The 15,064-nt window shown below is 47.2% G+C and overlaps 1 protein-coding gene across 1 annotated transcript in view; it reads right to left on the bottom strand.

Moving 5' to 3' along the window:
* Nucleotides 1-15,064, bottom strand: part of LOC8036499 (exostosin-1b) — a 165,867-nt gene that overhangs the window by 47,986 nt on the left and 102,817 nt on the right. Inside the window, exons 2-3 of the mRNA XM_029974101.4 lie at nt 8,493-8,694; nt 6,906-7,025 (exon numbers count right to left, since the gene is read on the bottom strand). Coding sequence (XP_029829961.2) covers nt 6,906-7,025; nt 8,493-8,694 — 322 coding nt within the window. The remainder of the gene's footprint in view (nt 1-6,905; nt 7,026-8,492; nt 8,695-15,064) is intronic.

Raw genomic sequence — 15,064 nt, 5'->3', positions numbered from 1 at the left:
CTTGGCTTCACCAATATTGCAACGTGCCCCCTCCTAGTACTTCTAACCTCCTCGGTCGTACAGTTGAAGTTCGATTATAATTTCATGGATAAAACCGTGCACGGCCCTAGTTTCGGATACGAAGTGTTAGAGTGAATGTCCCAAGAGCCGAACAAAACAAACTGAAAATATAGAGGCGCGCTCGACTCGGATCGAACCACAAGATGATGGTTACCAAAGTTTACCGTACCACTTTACAGAAGAAAAAAAAAAAAGAAGAAAGAAATACAAAACGAACGGCACGTTTGGGTTTCGTTGCGACGAGAAAGCAAGCATCGCGGTGAGGACAATCAGGAAACGGGGAAGATGAAGTTACATATACAAAGACGTAAAGAAAGACGGGGAAAAATCAAAGGGACACTTTTTCCCCGTTTCCCCACCAGCTGCCAACGGTACCGGCTGTCGCAGACGGTACTCTCGGAGAAACCGCGCGGGACCGTCGCCCGCTACGCAGCACCAACGACAGAAACCGCACAGCGCAGAAAAAACAATAGCTCCCGCTTGATCACATCAAAAGCAATAAAAGAACCACAAAAGAAAAGCAGCAAAAAAAGAAGATGGACAGTCGAAGGTATTGAGACCGCAAGAATACAGACCGGACTTCTGCGGCATTACGGAGAGTTTACTCGAGTATGTTCGGTGTGTGTTTGCTGCCTGGTCCTAACAGGCAAACGAGAAACAAACATCGCACGCTAGGCGACACGACCGAAACCGCTAGTTTTCTCCCCGACCCTCAAACAGCCAATTCCCGCACGTTTTTTTTTTTTTTTTTTCGACGCAAGTTGGTGACTCTTGAGGCTAGAAACGAAAGTTGCCAAACATGGCGTATTCGACGTGTCTTTGTCCGCCGTTTTGTCGCCTGTTCGACTAGTATGCACCGTGTCTTACGCATACGCCGCACGACTACGAGGAGTGTTACTGTGGCTTTACGACGCGAGCTCGTCGCTCCCCGATGACGACGCCCGAGTGTTTGCTTGCAGCGTGGAGGGGCGTGCAGATACTGGGGGATGGGCAATAATGTCCGATGGCGACGGAGGTGTGTGTGCTCTATCTAATGGTAATGGTGTTTGTACGCATCAACCATGTGCGCGTGCGCCGAATCCTAGGACTAGTGCGTGCGCGCGCACATTTTGCGAGGCATATTAGCGATGATATGAACGCAAACCCATGTTTGTACGCTGTAAATGAACGACGATGACGATATATCGCCCGAGCGAGTGCTTTCGCGTTCGAGTGCGGCGTCACGCCTCTGTTTGTTGGCGTGTTTAGAGGCAATCGCGAGCACCTGCAACAGCCGTTTCGGAAAAAAAAAAAAAAAAAAAAAGATAATAATAAATAAATAATACAAAAAAAAAATAAACGCAGAAAAAAAAACCGGCCTGCCTGCAGCCACCATCACTCTACGACACATCCCGCTTGTCCCCCGATGAATGGATGCACACGGGTGAACCTTGTTGATTGGGCGGCGACTTGCGCCACCTGTAGTCAGTGTTTCTAATGCCAACAGCAAACCGTTCTCAAACAGGGTTCTTAACATGAAGGTAGGAAGCTTCTGGAGGAGACATGACGCCACCAGAAGCTTCCTACCTCATGAGTTCGCCAAGCTTAAAGAAGACTTAGTTGATCGTTCTGATCCCCAAGTAAAGTGTTTTCCACGTTTAAGCACTCTTTTACCAGAACTGAGTCATCCACAACTGTATGTCAAACTGCTCATAGTATGGATATTATTCTTCACAAAGTCTCTATGCCAGTCTATGAACAGCGACACTCGCGTTCGTTCGCGCTTTTCGCCAGCCTAGGACCAACCGCCAGGATCGCGACATCCGACAGCGTGACAATCTCGGCTTCCGTGACGTCATTTGCTGCCCCTTCGAGACAGGACGCCAAACACGCCAGTCGGGGAGACGCGTTCCGGGCTCCGTCATAATAGGCAAAACGTTAACGTTACCTGTCGACTCGCCTTAGCGATCGCCTCGGCTACCATGCAGGCGATCTACAGAGACGCCAGCAGCAAAAAATGGCGCGCGCCGAGGCCGTACTCGCGGACGCCGATAGCCGAAAGCGCGTTGTCACGTCCGCGATCGTACACATACCACCGGTGGTGACGGTAACATCGGTCAATCGGACCGCTCGAGTAAGGAAAGTAAACAAAAACGACCGAACAAAGGGACATTTTGGAGGGCCGAAGGAGCCGCGGGGAGACCTCCCTCGACGAGAAATTGATGGTCGGATCTCTCGCTCGAATCGACCGGTCCGTCTCTCTTATCATTTCTCCAGCTCCGTTTCGCACGGGGGAAAAAAAAAACAATAATAACCTGGAGAAATCTCAGCAAGGAAGACAAACGGCGAGCTCTCGATGAGCCACGCGGAGGCCACAGCCATCCTCTTCATTTTAAACGTCAATATATATATTTTTAAGGTTTTACTCTCCATTTTTTTTCTTGTTTTCTAGGACTATTAACGACAGCATCGAAGGAAACTTAAATACGACCAACAAAATTTCGGTTATGACTCGAAGAAATGTCTCGGTTAGACGGGGGGCGTTCATATAGTGCCAAAATACTGAACCGTACTTCGTTTGATCGTACGACGAACTGCAGTTGAAACTACGGGCTGCCGGGTCACGTCACGAGCCCCGTAAGAAACCACGTGATACGGATCGCTCCGACGCGGGCGTTCATCGGTGCGCCGTCCCGTTCCCGACGCACTGATCAGCGTTCACACTTGTGCGTTTGCGTATGATTGAGGCGCGCTTGAAACCAATTGCGACTGATTACGACTAGAGCCAGTAAATGAGTCATCGCTTCGAGCTTCGGCACTCCGTTCCCCGATCTGCTAGTGGGCGCCGCCATCTTGGTGCTTAGAGCAGACGCAATTGTCGATCGTCACAATGAAAAAATACGACTTCCTCAGCTTTAGGCATACCTTGTAAGGAAAGTTCAGGTGATAATTGTTTGCTCCGCCGCGAACCGTTTTAACATTTCTGGAAGACGGAAAAGCGTTTTCCCGGGATTTCAGATAAAGCTTCGGTTAACTGGCAACTTCGATTTTAAGCACCGAGGTGGCTGAATAAATGTCGTTACTCCCAACGTGGCTCTTGTTGCGACCAGAGCAGAGCCGTATATGGGGAGAGTTTGGCCAGTCTATGATCTCGCCGTCGTAACGCTCTCCTTCCGAGTGAGCCAATCAGCACGCGGCGTAGAGCGCGAGGCATGAGCGCATGCGCGTGAACTCCCGGCTGCTCCCACCTGAGTGGGGAGGGCCGCCATCTTCGATCATTCTCCCGGCGGAATGCGTGGGATCGGCATCTAAATCTCGATTATTGCCTTTTATATCGCTGGCTCTGGCGAGAAAATGACATTCTGTTATTCCTCGGTGGGTTAAAAAGCTAATAAATGAAGATTTTTCGGCGTATGGCCACAGACTTTAATTCGGGCGAAAAAGAAGACGGCCCGTAGCAGACGACGCGTAGCCTCAGCAGTGCTCTTCTCCGACCAGTCTCCGACAGCGTTGCTAAAAAATGGCGGTCGTCTCCTCTCTGCTCCCTTCTTTCTCTCTCGCTCCTTCGGCGCTCTCCTCCTTTTCATTTACTTTTCTCCTCTCCGGCGCCTTCGTCGCCACACCCACTGGCCAAACTCTCCCAATATACGGCTCTGGACCAGAGAACACACTGCCGCCATCTATCAGGCAACTAGGGAACCCTTACGATCCGCGTAAAATGGCCGATATATTTTCGCAGCGCTCGGCGAGGGCAAATCCGCGCACCATCTACAGGGTGATTCAAGGAGACGCCAGGCTCTTTAAATCGACCGCAAAATTCGGTTTGTTAACCTATCGCGCTACAACTTTGTGCAGCGCTGCCCAAAGATGGTGCATTTTTTTTCGTGAAATTTGCAAAGAGCGAACTTACCTGAGAAAAAAGTAAAGGAAGAAAAAGGCTTAGCTCCTATGGAAACGCAGCGACGCCACCGGCCTTCAAACAACACGGCACCGTTTCGCACGGGAGACAAGAGATGGCGCAAGCGGTCGCGATGCCAACTGCCGCCAACGAACGAGCATACGACGCCGAGAGCCGGCGTCTTTAGCAGACAAGAAACTGCAGTTCCTTGTTACCGCGCCTTTTTTTTTTTTTTTTTTTTTTTTTTTTTTGTTTCTGCGATTGTCGCCACCTGCGGAACGCGCGCCGCTTTCGAGTCGAAAAGATTGTCTGCTAAGACAATCTTTTCATACGGCGCCGAGAGACATACGGCTCTCGGCGCCGTATGCTCGTTCGTTGGCGGCGTTCGTTGCGCCATCTCCTGTCTCCCGTGCGAAACGGCGCCGTGTTGTTTGAAGACCGGTGGCGTCGCTGCGTTTCCATAGGAGCTAAGCCTTTTTCTTTCTTTACTTTTTCCTCGGGTAAGTTCGCTCTTTGCAAATTTCACAAAAAAAATGCACCATTTGTGGGCAACGCTGCACAAAGTTGTAGCGCGATAGGTTAAGAAACCGAATTTTGCGGTCACTTTTAAACAGCTTGGCGTCTCCTTGAATCATATAGTGAAAAATTGGGGCTTCTCACGATCTCAAAATTATTTGAAGCCCATGCCGTACGAATGACGCGTACAAAAACTAAGAAATATACGTAGATCTGACGTGTTTCAAGGATACTTGATAGATGCGTTGTTCTCTTGTCGAAATCGGTCACAAAAAAAGGCTATAGATGATAACACCAAGCACCCACCACCGTTTACTGATGGACTGAGCGTTCATAAGCAGTGGTTACTCTATTGCGCGAACTAGCCTTAGATAAGGGGTGCTCGAGTGAATTCTGAGATCTTCCATTGATGGTGATAACCCAATCTACGGGTCCTAATGCGTCCCAAAGTACCCCGAAATTACGCTTATGGGCGGTGGATATTTGCCTATTAAAAATCGAATTAAAGATCGTGACGCGCCCCTTTTCTTGCTCCTTGGAGCGGGGGCACCGTCGGACGGCGGTGTCAATCAAACAATAATTGCTGTACTACGTGTCTTACCCTAAAAATATCAATAATTGTAACGTTCGGAATTTCCGCGCAATTAACTATTTTCATTGGTCACATTTGATGGAGGTGGTGGGGACCCAAAGATGGCCCCCACGAGAGTCAATAGTGCCCGAGTTTTTCGATCGCTGCGAGTTTACAAAGACGTCTTGCCATCTAAAACTGGTCATTTTTATTGACGAAAGTCAAACAAACAATATACCACGAAAAGCAAGCTTCTACAAAAGGAGCATTTGAGTGCCATTTAATGCGACCGGCAAGTAGAACACTCTTGAGTTTGACAAAAACAAATTGTTTCAGTAAACAACTGGTTCCTCCCTACTTTACTACTCCTACCCTACCCCCCCCCCTTTTTTTTTTCCTCCAACGCAAATATTAATTTGCAGTAGCAGACGGTCTCAAGAGGTCACAACGTCCAGTAGACGTCACGTGGACGCCTAAAGGACGATCTCTGTCGTCCGAAGGTCTCGTTTTTATTTCATCCATATCCCAACCTTATCTTTTTCTGACCTATCTATCTCATATCGCGCTTCTTTTTTTCCCTCGAACGAGGGCGTGGTATTTACCCCGGGAAGATCTCGTTTGCCGAGTCAGAACGGCTGCGATGAGACGCGGAGGGAAAGAGGGCTTGTTTATCTTGCTTCTCGTCGGCCAGCGGCGTGTGCGTGTGAGCGCTGCACTGCTTATCCCAACTTTCCCACGCGGCCCCAAGAAAAACAACAACAACCACGCCGGCGCCGAACGAGGAATTAACCCGAACGGGTGACACTGTGCGTCTGCTTATTTTTTATTGAAAACCATATATTCAGTGTAATCCACTTATAAGTTATAACGATACCACATATAACAATGTACCGCTTATAACGATTTGTTTCTAAAGTTTCCAGACAAGAAACGATCCGTTTTCCTAGTCCAGATTCAACGATAATCGGTGATAACGATGGAAATTTCAGGTTTTTTCTCATTACCGTTAAGTGGATGGCAGTGTATCCCCGTGTGCCCGTGTCCCGGTGCGTCTCCGAAGAAGTCTTCCTCAACGTTCCAATAATCGCCCTCCGCGCGTTGCCATATCCTCGCATTCCACTGCAGGTTGTGGAATACGTTCTGCTTATGAGCAGTCGCTAGCTTCCGCGGCTAGGTGGCGCAAGCCGCCGCCCGTTACAAAGGGTATAGCCATTAACATCCATCCATTTATCCATCCATCCATCCATCCAGCGGAATATCAAACGCCGCTTACGCGTACACAGCACAGTGACTCGGCAGTGTTTTGTCCCGGACAAAAAAAACTAGAACCCAGGCAAAAAAAAAAGCCGAGTCACAGTTGTAGACGCGTGCGCCGCGTCTGATATAGCGTACACGCAGACTGGCACGATAGTTGAACTTGTTACAAGTAATACCATTACTCGTATTCAGTTACTTTTGGGAGTAATTTTGTAATCGTTTGATTACGTTTGTTAGGAAGGTAATCCCGAGAGTAATTTGACTCTTTTAAAAGTAGTCAAATTCCTTGTAAACTTTTACTATTTTTCGCCTCCCCTATCCATAATGGAGCTGTTTTGTTTCTAGATGTTTCCTATCTAGGAATTCTCGAACCTGTAGTCTCCGGCGGGAAGATGGCTCCCCAACATTAATGGATGTAAGGTTACAGCTATTAACATTCATACATACATACATCCATTCCGCTCAGTAGAGACAAAGATGGCAGATCGCAGAAGGCGATCGTCGGAATGGCCCGTATACATCGTTGCACTATTTGTCTTCTGCACGCTTTTTTTGATTCTTCCCCCGTTCAAAACAAGGGGCTTGGGGGAGGGGAACGCGCTTGCAGATCCGTGCGACACTCACCTGAAGCACCGCGAGCACGATCTTGTCGACGGACGAGAAGTACGTCTCCCAGAGGAGCTGGCTCTGCTGCCGCAGTTGGTGCACCCGACTCCGTGGCAGGGAGCGCAGAGTGTCCGGAACCTGCGTCATCGGGGGGAGAAAACACGCAACGAGCACAGCTATAGGAGTAGACTCACTACGCGTGTCTTCTGAAAGCATCGTGCTCTACCACCACAACAAGCCCAAAACAGTTGCTTTTGATTATATGCTGGAATCATTTTATGGGTATAAACGTTCCCTTGATTTGTTTATGAACTTAAAGAAATTATATCTTGTGCTCAGTCTCATCTCTGCAGTCATTACATTTTTTTAAAGATATAAAATTCAATTAATTTATTTAGACACACAGGGTTCACTCCCCGGGAGAAAAACGCCACTTAAAGTAAAACGCGTATCTGTTCAAACAAATAAAGAACTGTCTACACAAATTCATAAAGTGGTGCCTGGCATTTGACTTGAGCCAAACTTGCTGCAGGTCAATTCTCTCGCGCCGTTTAATTTTCTTTCGCAAATTATACGGAAGACAGACGTTCAATTGACGGGTTTGTCCCTTATCCTATACTGCGAATACGTTGTAAGAAAATGTCCGTATAACAAATAGTTTCGCCAAGGTCAAGATTGTGAATGTTGCTAACGAATACTTTAGCACGGCTGATAGTTGAAAACATTTCTCGCTCGGCCCAGGATACACCATCAAAACATATCTCGAGTACTTAATTTCTTTAAAGAAACCGATGGAAACAATATCGCTTCTTTTTTTTTTTTTTGCAATCCATGCGTCCATTACACGGGGGTTTTCCGGTCGGCGTTCATTAACACTAAACATTGGTGTGCTCGAAAAGGTGAACAGTGTAAACTAAACTTGCGAGTTCATCTGATCTCTGCAGTTGAGCACGTTGTCAGTCAGATCGTCGACCTGCTTTTTCACTGTGCCTTCGAGCATTAGTCTCTTCGTTAGTTTATTCTTATGGGAACTAGTATCAGCAAGCACGTCCAGTACGGCCTTAGACATCCGTAATCCTCCCCCGGCATCATTTCAGCCGTTTCGCTGCCGAACATGACCGAACGAAGAACATTATAATATGAAGGTGTTCGTAACAAAAATCCAGAATGTAGGCTCGTAACTACGTCGTAGTTCTCAAGGTGGCCCATTTCCACTGTCCCATTGGTTCTGCAACACAATGCAACGATTTATATCACAAAACTAAGCGAAAACGCCATAAGCCGCGACCCCGATGAAACCGAAACCGACCCAACTGAAGCCACCTTATGGCGCCGTGTGTGTCAGCGCCCTCTGTCCACCGGCTAGGTAACTACTGGGATGAAAACGTCTTTAGAGTCGGATCTTCTCGCTAGTAACGTATAGTCCTCCTCTATGACGCGTTCGGCGTAAAAAAATAAAGCGGAGTTGCCCTTTTCATGACGACCGCGAACGCTGAGAAGCGTCACGTCCTCGCCTACATAACGTTTTCGCGCCTGCGACGAAGTCCCCCTATGTAACGGTGTCGGCGTATATACGAAAGGCAGCTAGGGAGTGTTAGTGCCCACCTGTAGCAGCAGCCTCTCGTCGCCCCTGAGCGCCGCCCTGCCCCAGTGCACGACCTCGGCCAGCGGCAGCTCCCAGCCGTTGGCGAGCAGCACGGGCACGCAACCGGCCTGCAGGGCCTCCAGGAAGCGGAACGAGCCCAGGCGCCTGCCCCGGGGCACCAGGCAGAACGTGGCGTTCTCCATCAGGGACCCGTACTCGTACCTGCGGAGGAGGGGGAAGAACACCCGAGTTGAAATAAACGGGAACAGCTTGGTTTGGACGCTTCATCGCATACAATGGACGTGCGATTAGCACTTAATATTGTCGCGAATGCCAGACAGAGACAGAAGATGAATAACGAAAGAAACTAAACGTTTAATGTAGCTAATCTTGCACCCGGAAAAAAAAAAAAGAACGTCGACATAACAGAAGCAAGTGTCGCCGTATCGGCGTGACAGCTGGCTTAAGCGAGACTGACTCGGCAAGGCCATGCAGGACATTTTATCTGCTACATTAGGTTATCTGGAATATACGGCCTTCAATGTTTGAGCGTCGAAAATTCGGGGTGAGAGTAAATACGAAACTTCTAAAAAAAGTGGAGTGGAATCAATTGATAAACGTTGTCTCGAACGCCGGGCATCGAACCCCGACGCCTGCGTGAGAGCCATGTGCGTTCTCTCTCAGCCACGCACGCGTAAATATTAACAATATGAATATGACAAAAAAGAAAAAAAAAAGCTTATATAGGAGGTATTTACTGGGTGCCATATTTGAGGGCAATGTTTAGAGCGCATGCTCAGAACGAGTTCATATTAATAGCCTGCTAAGACCGGCAACGCACACGGATATGGCCGCCAGTGAATACTCGCTATACATTCCGCAGCAGCAGTGGAGCAGGGAAGTTCACGCGAAGTACACATCGCTCAGCACTTCGCAAAAAAAAAAAAAAAATGAAAATTGAGAGATGGACTGAGAGCAAAGACAAAACAAATCAGAAAAGAATCTGCACTACAAACAATTTGAACAATACGGTTCAATAATCAAACCGGAGATTCATGGTGTCCATATCAATATCACGAGGATGCAACAAGTTTAGAAGCCTTCGGATTCGGCAGGCCAACATTCCTTTACTGACTTTAATAATAAGGCTATAAAAAAACATATACATAAGAGCAAACCGGCCCGCAAAAGCACATGTACTCGTGGGCGGGATCTCAGATCCGGTAGAAGCAAGAGTACGAAGCTGTCAAAAAGTAACGCCCTTTGAATTCTTAACCTCTTTATAAGACAACTTATAATAATATGCTGCGTACATATTATGCACATAGAAATAAAAAAGAAAAAAAATATTTTTAGACCGGCAAATTGAATTATGAATAAGAAGTTGAAGTATAAAGCCGTAATCGAGTTTCTGACGAACAAGGGCTGTTTGGCTGTTGAGATCCAAATACGCCTCAGAAATACGTATGGTGATGTTCTAATGGGTGCGAGCAATGTCCGGCGTCGGGTTCTGAAGTTCAAAGAGGAAGAAACCAAAATCATTGACAAGCAAACGAGTGGCAGGCCGTCAACCTCACTCAGTGGTGCAGGGAATGCCAGTCTTTTTCCAAACCGGTTTCAAGGTCTGGACAAAACTCTGGACAAAATGCCTCCCAAGGGACGGGGACTATCTGGCAGCTAGGGTAAGCCTGAATAGAGGACACCTTCGCCAAAATAAAGATATGTAAATTGTCTCGATATTCGCATTATTTCAAAAATCTACAGATCAACAAGCACCACGCTTTGACACGTTCGACACTCGTAGTCGTACGGTTGACTACGACTATGACTAGACTACGACTACGTCTACGACTACGACAACTACCGGCTTGAGCGCGAACGCAGCACGCGCCCGCAAGGCCCGGCGCAACCGCTAGGGTACGATCTACGAAAAGTCGGTTGCGACGTCACGTGACGTGGTGCCACCACGCGACTCGACAACTTAAAACTGTGACGTCAGTTTCCCCGCTACATACATCGGAGAAACAGATGTCACGTGACAGTGTGACGTCATGCGGTCAGGCCAACACGAGCAACGAAGGCCCCTGGAAGGTTACCGTATAACACTATTGCAGTGGCGTACCAACTTGTTTTTGAGTGGGGGGGCAAACCCGACCCTCTTCCCCCCCCCCCCCCTTAATCGAAAATTCGGCGCAACTTTTGTCGAAGTTTTCTAAAGATGTGGCAATGATTCGGCAAAATTACAACGTTATCAGACTTAACATTGATATTTTGTTTTTTCTCACGAAAAAAATTTTGCTTCTTCTTCTTAAAATAAATACAACTTGTAGTGCCTATTGAAACAGTTATGATTAAATAAGGTGATATTCTACATGATAATTGTATCGATGTCGCTTTTGTGTGTTTACTGGCAATTTTAGTGTTTGCTTGCAGAAAGTGGCGTGACAACGAGGTTGGGTAGTAGCCGGAGCAGTCACGAATCACACTACGAGAGTTTTGATTTTGAGGCTTCATCAGCGCACGCCTGCAAGTGTGTTTACATTGTTAAAATAAAGACAATCACTGCGTTCTTACTTTCTCTGGGAGTCACCGTTTCGTGCGCGAAAACGGATGCAACGGTTGTTTAGCCTTCACCAGAAGAGATAACACTACTGTAAATATGCATGTTTTTCGATTTGAGTCACTTGACGTCAGCTTTGCATGAAAGTGCGCGTTCCATATTCGCAACGTGCCGTTTTTAACCTTTAAAATTCCGGTTTCTGGTGTTAGGACACACACGGACGTTTAGGAAGATGGCGAGAGTTAGGAATGTCGGATGTGCAACGTCGAGCATGATAGTTCTGTGTTTAACGAATACTTTTCATCAGTGTTTACTAACGAGTGCTTGGACTTCGTCCCCACTCTCCCTGAAGAGCTTTACGAGCGCATGCATCCTATTAACGTTAACTCCGCTGGTATTAAAACATTGATTGATAAACTAAAACTTACTTCGTCCGCTGGAACCGATAACATCAACCCTAAAATTTAAAAGAAACACCCGTGTTATTTCTAGTGAGTATTTGAAACTCATCTTCATTCAGTCCTCATCTCAAAGCTGCCTTCCATCTGACCAAAAGGTGGGAAGGGTAATTCCCAGTCTTTAAACAGGGCAGCCGCTCTTCCGCATCTAATTATCGCCCTAATTCATTGACTTCAATTTCTTGCAAACTACTTGAGCATATCCTCTACTCCAATATCATGAGGCAACTATCATCCCATTTCTTTTCTTTAAACAGCAGCACGGTTTTCAAAAGGTACTTTCCTGCGAAACGCAACTCTGCGACTTCATCCATGACTTGCACACTAACCTTGAATGTCACGTCCAAACTGACGCAGTTTTTTTTTTTTTTTTTCCAAAGCGTTCGGCCGTGTCCTCCATCAACGCCTTCTTTCTAAGCTATCATCTTTTTGCCTCGACCAATAACCGTTTGCATGGATTCGTGACTTTCTTTTTTCCCGTGTACAGGTCACGTCCATGATGATCATGAATCTTCCTTAATAAATGTATCTCCTGGTGTTCCCCTGGGGTTCGTACTTGGGCCCTTACTCTTTTTAATATTTATTAATGACATTCCCATTGGGATTTCTTCAAAAAAACACTTTTTCGCCGACGACTGCGTCATCCATAACAAAGTAACTTGTGTGCAAAATAATAACCAGCTTCAGGAAGATCTAGATAAAATTAACAATTGGTGCAAAGAGTGGATTATGTCACCAAACAAGTATAAACGCAAACTAATCCACTTCACCAAGAAAAAAAAACACTGTCATTTAATTACTTCTTGGACTCCGATCTGATTGAGACCGCTACTGTGTATAAATACCTTGGTGTAAGACTAACATCTGACCTTCCCTGGAATAACCACATTGAAGTCATTACCGCCGATTCATCTGGAACTCTTGGACTAAGCAGACGTAACTTAAAAAATCGCTCCACCCTTTGTCCCTAAGCTAACCTTTAACACGTACGTCAGACCAAAAATAGAATATGCTTCAACCATCTGGAATACCCATCGACTGTACCTCATCAATACGCTGTAGAGGCAGTTCAGAACAGAGCTGCTCGCTTCATTTCATCCACTTATGACTTTTCTTTCAGTGTCTCGGCGCTAAAAACTGAACTAACCATGTCCTCTTTGCAGCTTCGCAGGAAAGTCTCTCAGCTGTGCCTTATTCACAAAATCTACTACCACATTCCCGACCTCAAAACCACTTTGTTATTACCCCTCGACCGAACATCTTCTCGCCTCAACAACGTCTGCACCATCAAACACACTTCTGGCTCTACGAACGCTTTCAATTGGTCATTCCTTTCTCAAGCCATCAGCCACTGGAACAGTCCCCCATCCTCCATTGTCACCATCTTGGACCCTGCTGATTTCTCCTCTGCAGTAAAACTACACCTTTCTTGGCCCATGTGATGGTGTGCGGGGCTAGGCAGATCAGTGAAAACACTTACGCAGAGCGCTTGCCAGGCCAGACTTGTACGTAGTTCAACTACTTTACTCAAGTTACTGTAGTTTAACTACTTTTCTGGGTAGTTTAGTAACTTTTAATTACATTTCTATTCTAGTAATCAGTAGTTTACTTTAACTACTTTTCCGAGTGACTTCCACTCAAATTAGAAATTACTTTCTAATTTTAGTGGTTGTTTTGCCTATCAACAGAGAACAGAGGTCGGAAGGTCAGCTGATATTTGCAGAGGGGGAAGCATGCGGAGTAGAAAAGGAGGGGATGGGAAGGAAGAAAGTGATTTAGATAGTCCAAAAAACCCCAAAATTTTAACGAGCCCCCCCACTGCAACAACACTGCTACGAGGCGCGGGGAGCGAACAGACACGACGCAAGAGAGGTCGAGTAACTGTGGGATTAGCTCCGAATAGTGGCGTTTCTTTGTATTCCGAAGCTCAAGGAGACTTGACGCATTTGAAGAAAGGGCTTGTCCCCGCTTCTCTCCAATGTAGGAATTCTTGCCCACTACAGGAGGTGCACACACTGCTCCTTTTACAGTGCAGGCGATAGAACCCCTAACAACGACGCTCACGCCGGATGGGCTGCTCGTGTATCACTCGAAGCGCGTTAACCCACCCCCGCGCCTGCGTTCACGCCGCTTCGCGGTGACGGTGTGCGGCTGCTAATTACAAATCTATTAACCCACCTAGCCCCCCCACCCCCCGTACACGCCGCTTTGCGGCGTCCGGTCGGCAACCCAAGCCCCGCTGCCCCCCATGCACTTCCGTAAATAGTGTCGATACGATTTAGTTTAGCGATGTTTCGTCAACAACATTCGTTTTTTTAGTGTTAATGGTAAAAAAGAAATGTAAATATCGCCAAATGCCTCGACAAAACAAAATGTTCGAGAAAAAAAATAAAAAGAAGTAAGCCGGCCCACACCATAAATAGAACCCGGGTCTGACACGTATGAGGCAGACATCTCACCACTAAGTTACGCTACTTCGGAAACTCGCATTGCATCCGCTGCCTATGTTGACGGCGGCAGCGCCTATCTCCAAGCAAGCAAGCAAAACTTTATTTTGTGTAAGGGCCTTCGTCCTGGTCTGGACGGCCCGTCCGGCCCATGTCTCGCGGATGGATTCCGTAAGGTTACCGTGTAGCCTTGTTCGTGGAGCAAGGCTTTACGAACCAGCCAATCCGGCGTGCGTGAGCACCGTTGCTAGGGTTTGTATCGCCTGCGCGTTAAAAATATGCCCGCGCGGGTCGGGGGGCAGTGCCCTTGGTATTCCTTGGGCGCCGCCGACCTGTGTCTGCTCTGCCCAGTGGCGGCCGTTTCAGGGGGGGCAAAACGCATGCCTTGCCCCCCCACTCTGAGAACTGGGGGGGCAAGTGCCCCCCTTGCCCCCCCGGTTGGTACGCCCATGCACTATTGCATTCAAAAGAGACCACTCAAGAACAAAGACTCGCTAAACTATAAGACTCCGTTCACCCCACGTGTTCAATTAACTGACCCACGCTCGCACAAAGTTTGAAACACGCGAAAATTGTTAAACGCTGTGAAAAACAGAATGAAAGAGGGAATTCCAAGCGCGTAAATCGGACGTCATGCATTCGTTTGACGCGGAACGTGTTGCTTGAGCCGATAAACCATGGCTGATACTACAGCCACCCACATTTCAGCTAGCAATGGAAAACTATTTTAACTCGCCTTTCAGCGCTTCGCGTTAAGAAATAAAAAAAAGAAAAAGAAAGCGAGTAACGAAGGGTATACACGAAAGCCACCCCTGAAAAAAATTAAAAAATAAATATTCTGAATAGCACGTCAATACGTTAACCACCCGGGCACGACCGTGGCATTTCCACATCGTGGGCGCACACGTACGTGCGTGGGCGGTGTTTTCCATAATGTGCGCTTCTCACATCGTTATGTGCTAGTCCCAAAACCTAATTGAGGCTTTAGTGTCCCCGCCCGTCTCCGCCGCCTTACAGAAATTAGTTTTCATTCACCATTACCGAACTCTCCAGGTCAACGCTTGTTCGGACTAATGCCACATTTTCTTTTTCTTTCGATCTTTACGAAACGTTAAAAGCCCATTATC

The sequence above is a fragment of the Ixodes scapularis genome, unplaced genomic scaffold (assembly GCF_016920785.2).
Source record: "Ixodes scapularis isolate PalLabHiFi unplaced genomic scaffold, ASM1692078v2 PGA_scaffold10__122_contigs__length_95168666, whole genome shotgun sequence".
Classification (NCBI taxonomy): Eukaryota; Metazoa; Arthropoda; class Arachnida; order Ixodida; family Ixodidae; genus Ixodes; species Ixodes scapularis.
Note: the sequence above shows the minus strand (reverse complement) of the source record. Positions and strands in the feature narration are given on the sequence as shown.